This window comes from Ostrinia nubilalis, chromosome 22 (genome assembly GCF_963855985.1).
Source record: "Ostrinia nubilalis chromosome 22, ilOstNubi1.1, whole genome shotgun sequence".
NCBI classification, from domain to species: Eukaryota; Metazoa; Arthropoda; class Insecta; order Lepidoptera; family Crambidae; genus Ostrinia; species Ostrinia nubilalis.
This window is the reverse complement of record NC_087109.1, coordinates 8,478,059-8,484,058: the sequence shown is the minus strand read 5'-3', so window position 1 is coordinate 8,484,058 and position 6,000 is coordinate 8,478,059. Positions and strand designations below refer to the sequence as shown.

Below are 6,000 nucleotides of genomic sequence, written 5' to 3'. Positions count from 1 at the left end.
TAACTGGTGAAAATGTCGCACGGTGTGACAGGCAGCCACAGTCATCTAATCTTCATGCCTGTTCTTTCCTGTAATATTTACTCGACTGACACCTCGACCGATACTGAAATCTTGCATTTCGACTATATTTATTGCAATATCTTAACAATATTATGTATCTTGTATTTATAAGAGTCAGCATTATGTATTTTATATTACTGTAAATAATTTTAAACGAGAAATAAGTATTATCTAGTGAATTACTTAATTTACTATAGGCTGATGGCATAAAGAATCGAACATATGTTTTTATATGATATGTGATAATCTTATGAGTTGTGTTTAGTATGTAAATAGGTATGCGAGTGACTCAGTATCGGGACAGTATGGTCTTTATTGAATTTGTTAGTTATATTGTAAATTAAGATTTCCATCCTGTATGTGTCATACTAATTGTGGTGACGTAACAAATAAAACTGAAGTTATGTAATGTTTATTGTTTCATTTAATCTATTTTTTTATAAAGCCCTTCTATTCTTTAAGCCTAGGCGCAGACCTCCGACTTTTAGTTGGCCGATAGTTGGACCCGATCAATTCTAATTTGTATGAAGAAACGGCCGATACCAAATCGGTGTAATGTGCGCACTTTCATACATCTCCATACTGATCAACAACCCGACCCAACTATCGGCCAACTAAAAGTCGGTGGACTGCGCCTAAGCTTAAGGCACACATTAACTTCGACACCTTCTTTTACTAAGAGTAAAATAAAAATCCAAGTAATAATTATCTAATTTATTTATTCATTTACTACTTTGTATGATATGAAACCAAAAGTGTTTTGGCATTAAAATCGAAACTGTGACTATATTCTAAAATTGCACATTCTAAATGACTAAAACTACGTTTAAACTAATCAATAATTATAGTTTTAGACTAAATCAACAGACCTATGAAAAGATAACGTACAATAGAATGTAGGTAACAATTTTTCAATAAGATCACTTTGCAAGCGGAATATCACTGAATGAAGATTTTTATATAAAATATAAAAGTAACAAAAATAATATCTTCAACAATATAATTCAACAGCAAACGATTATATAAATAAAATGAGCTGTTATCGAGTAACTTCAACGTGTGATTAATATTTAAGAAAGTAACTTAAGTAGGTATTCACTATAAATAAGAAAAATAATTTTGAACTTAAAAAGCAGGGGAGAAAATATCTAAGTATAAGTATTTCTCTAATAAATTAAAAATTGTGAATGCTCGTGATCATTTCGCAAAATTATGCATTTTACTAATAACTAATATTATAACTTCTCAATTTATGAAACTAAAACTACATAGTGATTTCAAATAACACGTTTAGTTAAAACATTTTGTTGATATTATCGTAAAATGTATAAAAATCTTACAAAACTTGAAGTCTACAGCAAAATGTTTACTCTTGATATTATAAATTTAAGATAAGAGGAATTTGGTATAGAAATCTATTAATGATTTATGTTATTACTTAATGAGAGATCCAGAAATAAATTAGTTAACTGTTTTTCATATTTTCTATACTATAACAATAGAAAATGATGGAAGTTGAAATGTATTATACTTTTCTGAGTGAATGAAATAGTGGCAGAATATTGAATTTGTCAAACTAAAATGAATATTTTTCTACACATTATACGTCTGTATTCATCCAACAATATATTTTTCGGTAATTTAGTTGAAAAGGCAATTATTCTGTTCTGTCCCTATTTATTCAATGAGAAAATTAGATTATTTAACATTTCAGTTTCTTTAGTCGTGAATATAACCGAATTGGTTTTTGTGTGTTAGTGCAATAAATTCTATGGATATGTCATGGTGTACAAACTTAAAAATAGAAAATTTAAAATTTAACAAATGTAGAGAAAATTCATATTCATATCAAGCGGCTAGGCCGCGTGGTAGTAACTTTATTAAACTAAATATTGTGATAGAGCCTTAATAATTGTCGTTTTAGTTTTTTTTTTCAACAAATAATATTTTTAGTCAAACAACATTTTTAGGCAATACAAACAAAGAAAATCTAGAAACTTAAATCAAACTAAAAATATAAAATTTTAGCTAAATATTTGATCACAACAATTTGTGACAAACTTAAATAAATAATTAATATTTATTATATCATATAAATTATTTTACAAAATTGGAAGACATTTCGATTTTGTTGTTTTTGTCATAATATCTTAGTTATTATGCCAATTAAATATACCATAATATGCTAACATAAAATAAAATTAAATTGTAGAAACAGATTGATAACGAGAAATAACTAAATTAAACTACTCCTGTAAAAGCTATAGGGCGTGTTTAAATTTTCCGTCATAGTTTAACAATATTTAATATGATTAATTTGATAAGAAATATGATATGTCAAAGAACATAAAATATATTAGAAATATTCTAACATTTATAAAATGTATTATGATGATAAAGTCTATATTAACCAGAAAAGGTTTCCTATGGAATAATTTTTCGAGGCAGCAACTAAGTTCAAACTTACCTACTTATTATTTAAAATCAAGCCAAATTTGACTCCAAAATATTCTACTGGCCAAGAAAATTTGGGCAAGAATTACTAATATTTAACACAAAAAACAACATACCTTCAAATTAGGTTTTTAGACAATTAAATTATATGTAATTATTATGCCTAAAAATCTAATTTCTTCGACATTTCAAAGTAAATGGCAGAGAAACGTTTCTGCATGCGTCCACCAGGGGCGCTGCAGTAGCTCTTACAGATTAGCGTATTCTGGCGCAGATTTAGTTTTTGTAATCGAATTTTTGTATGATAACTACAATAAATCGTAAAGCGCAAAATGTAACTTGAATCCAAAAGACCTCAAAACTCATAAACAAACGCTAACCTGCTAGATAATTTACTATGAATACACTTGCTACTCAAACTAGATACACTACATAGTCAAGTTTGGCTTGAAAACATAACTTAATAATTAAAAAATAATTAAATGAGCAATCAGATTGAACTTAAAAGCATAATATGAACAGTACAGACACGGCATGAGCTTGCTCACTGGCATGAAACATTGCACTGCTCGAAAACTACTTTTAATCATTATGGCATACAGTTCTTTTAATGGTTTGCGCACTATTTCTACGTTACCATCTAATTGAGCGATCTCTTATGTCACTACGCTAGTCTTATGTGATAGTACTTCATAATTCAACATATTTGGTTCAATTTCTACAAAATTAATTAACAACAGCACCTTTATATCACTGTGTATCAATTCGTTGTTTATTTATTAGTGAGAACAATAATATAATGTAACGATATTATTTGAAAGCGATATGAAACTATGGCAAGGAACTAATTTTTTAGCCTGTTGCGTATGAAGATTGATTATGCATAAAATAATATGTAAAAACAAAGTATAAAAGTTTCATGTTAACTAATCGTAACAAATGATAAACTTAAGTAAATGATTTTTATTTTTCTAAGTCGTTTTAGAATACTATTACCTAGTACTATTAGATTCGTTTTTAAATACATCATAGATCAACAAACGACGTGTTATAAAATAATAAAACAAAATAAGAATAAACTCAATAACTTATAACAATTATTATTAAATGTTCGAATAAAAATTATCATAATATATTATTATATCTTATAATATCACTATAAATTTTGAGCCATAATATGTTTGTAAATAACGTTATTTTTTTATTTTTCATCGAGTTCTAAATTTTATTGTAATTTATTAAATTAAATTAGGTATTTCTTTTTTTATCCGCCAATATTTTTAAGCACGTCATACAAGTAAAAAATAGGCAGAGGAAACGATTTTTGCGTTGCGTACTTCAGAAATGTTTCGGCCCTAGTTGACTATGTAGATGGGCCAATCGGGGCACGCCGTGGGGGGAGGGATTGGGAGGGGCGACCCTCCTCCGACTGACACCACCTCTGGTATCTGTAACGGACGAAATAAACATGTAAGACTGATCAACGGGATGTAATCCCGCCTCTCGTTGTAATTATTACGGCCACTTTAAAGGCAGGTAGGAAGGTTAAGTAGGTAGTTCCAGGGATAGCTGACTGTCTTGGACTCCTAATGAATTTAATTAGAAAAACCCCCAAGGGTTCATACTTCATTTAGTTACAATATAAAAATTTACAAAAGAGGAAAGAAGAATAAAGGAGGAGTCGGAAGTTTAATAGGTTCATAAACGAGAAAATGTACTTCAATAGCCCATAATATAAATCCTTCATTAACCCATATATGCCCAGTGGGTCGTTTTTGACCCGTAAAATAGGTTCTGGATAACGACCGATTTTGTGAACAGAGAAACACAACGTGAAGAAAATAATTAGAAAGAAGAAAAAATAGTAACCCATATGGTTAAGTTACTTGCTTTCTCGGGTGGGACAAGTACCAAAATGAAATGGTACCATTAACAATGGTATACTTTCGTTTTTATTCAACTTAACTCGAAATAAAACTTACCATGGTTTGCGGATGATGCGGCGGGTGGTAGTAGTGCGCCGGCGACACCGGCGGCGTGGGATACCCCCAGTAGAGCAGCGGCGGCGGCGGCGGCAGTGTCGGACCCATCGACGGGTAGTAATACGTCAGCGGACCTGTGAGGACGGCTCGGTCAGCGGCGAAGGGGTTAAGCGTCCACGCGGCACGGGGCGGGGCGTAATCGGATTATGGGGTTTAACACGTTAACGTTAAAAAGATTTACCTACTCATAAAACTTGAAACAGTAGGCCTCCAATTGCAAAAATATTTAAACATTATTCTAATAATAAAATTTAATGTGGCTCTGTTGTGTTAAAAGAAGAATTTTTTAAAACTCCAAAAAATCTACTGCCTCAGGTGGGAATTTTGCAAGAGCAATTTGTCAATTTTCAAACACAAACTCGGTAGTTCTTTCATTGTAAGGTAGGTAAATCAGCATTTGAGTAGGTACGTTAGTTTTAACTAGGTATTTCTTAGTTTTTTTATACAAAATTATAAAATTACGATACGATACCCGATTACGCCCCTTACTCGACGTGCTATTTAATAACAAAATGTTAATTACTTCACACGTCAAAACAGCTAAATTAAACTAATACCAGAAGGGTTTAACAGTAATAACTTAAATGAAAATTATATTTTCAATAATAGTTAACTAACTACGATCAGATTGGTCGTATAAAATACGCATTTCTTTTTGGTGATAAGTGATATTTTTTGTTATTGTTTAAGATAGTAAACCCATTTTATACATACATAGTTTTAGTACCCCGAAAATGATGATTTTATCAACTGAACATCGTATGCAGGTCATGCCAGTATTGGTTAGTCACATTTTAAGTAAAAATAGGAACATAGACTTAAAAGAACTTAGAAATTTTATATAACATTGCTATTATATGCCCGCGTAATAGTAAATGCAAATCCCCATACATTACATGAAGTATCGTGGTTTAATAGTGAATTATTTGACGTGCCCGATCGGGTACATAGTTTAGTCAAAGCTCTATTCAACTAACCACTAACGATACAAGGATGGACAACACAATATATAATGTAGTTAAATAATTAAAAACAATATGAACACTCACCAGGGTCTCAGAACGCAATAACAGATCACCAAAGCAGTGCGCAACTTACACCAAAATCATGTTTGTTACACACGGTCGCCAGTCGCCGCCAACACCAAGCTGCGGACTTTACTAAACTTATGCTTGCCTAGTACCCTAGTACTTTAGCACCATTGTTGAGACTTCAAATTCTATGAAAATAAGTCGAAATAAATTGTAGAGCCGTCATTAGCCATGCATTGTTGACGAAAAAATTTTAATCTGTTATTGTAACAGGGAAAGCTTGCTTTTAAAATTTACTGCCCATATCAAATCACCTACCACAGATATGACGAATTTCCTCAATAATTGATTTTGAATATTAATTACCTCCTTAAGACAAAGTTCAAAAACCTTTGGAGAAATTCGTACTTTTG

The 6,000-nt window shown here is 31.0% G+C and overlaps 1 protein-coding gene across 1 annotated transcript in view; it reads right to left on the bottom strand.

Annotated features, from left to right (window-relative positions):
* Positions 1 to 759: 759 nt before the first annotated feature.
* LOC135082994 (RNA-binding protein fusilli) overlaps positions 760 to 6,000 on the bottom strand; it is a 105,706-nt gene continuing 100,465 nt past the window's right edge. The window contains exons 17-19 of the mRNA XM_063977754.1: positions 5,046 to 5,053; positions 4,497 to 4,630; positions 760 to 3,962 (exon numbers count right to left, since the gene is read on the bottom strand). Of these exons, the coding sequence (XP_063833824.1) occupies positions 3,853 to 3,962; positions 4,497 to 4,630; positions 5,046 to 5,053 (252 nt within the window). The 3' untranslated portion in view covers positions 760 to 3,852. The remainder of the gene's footprint in view (positions 3,963 to 4,496; positions 4,631 to 5,045; positions 5,054 to 6,000) is intronic.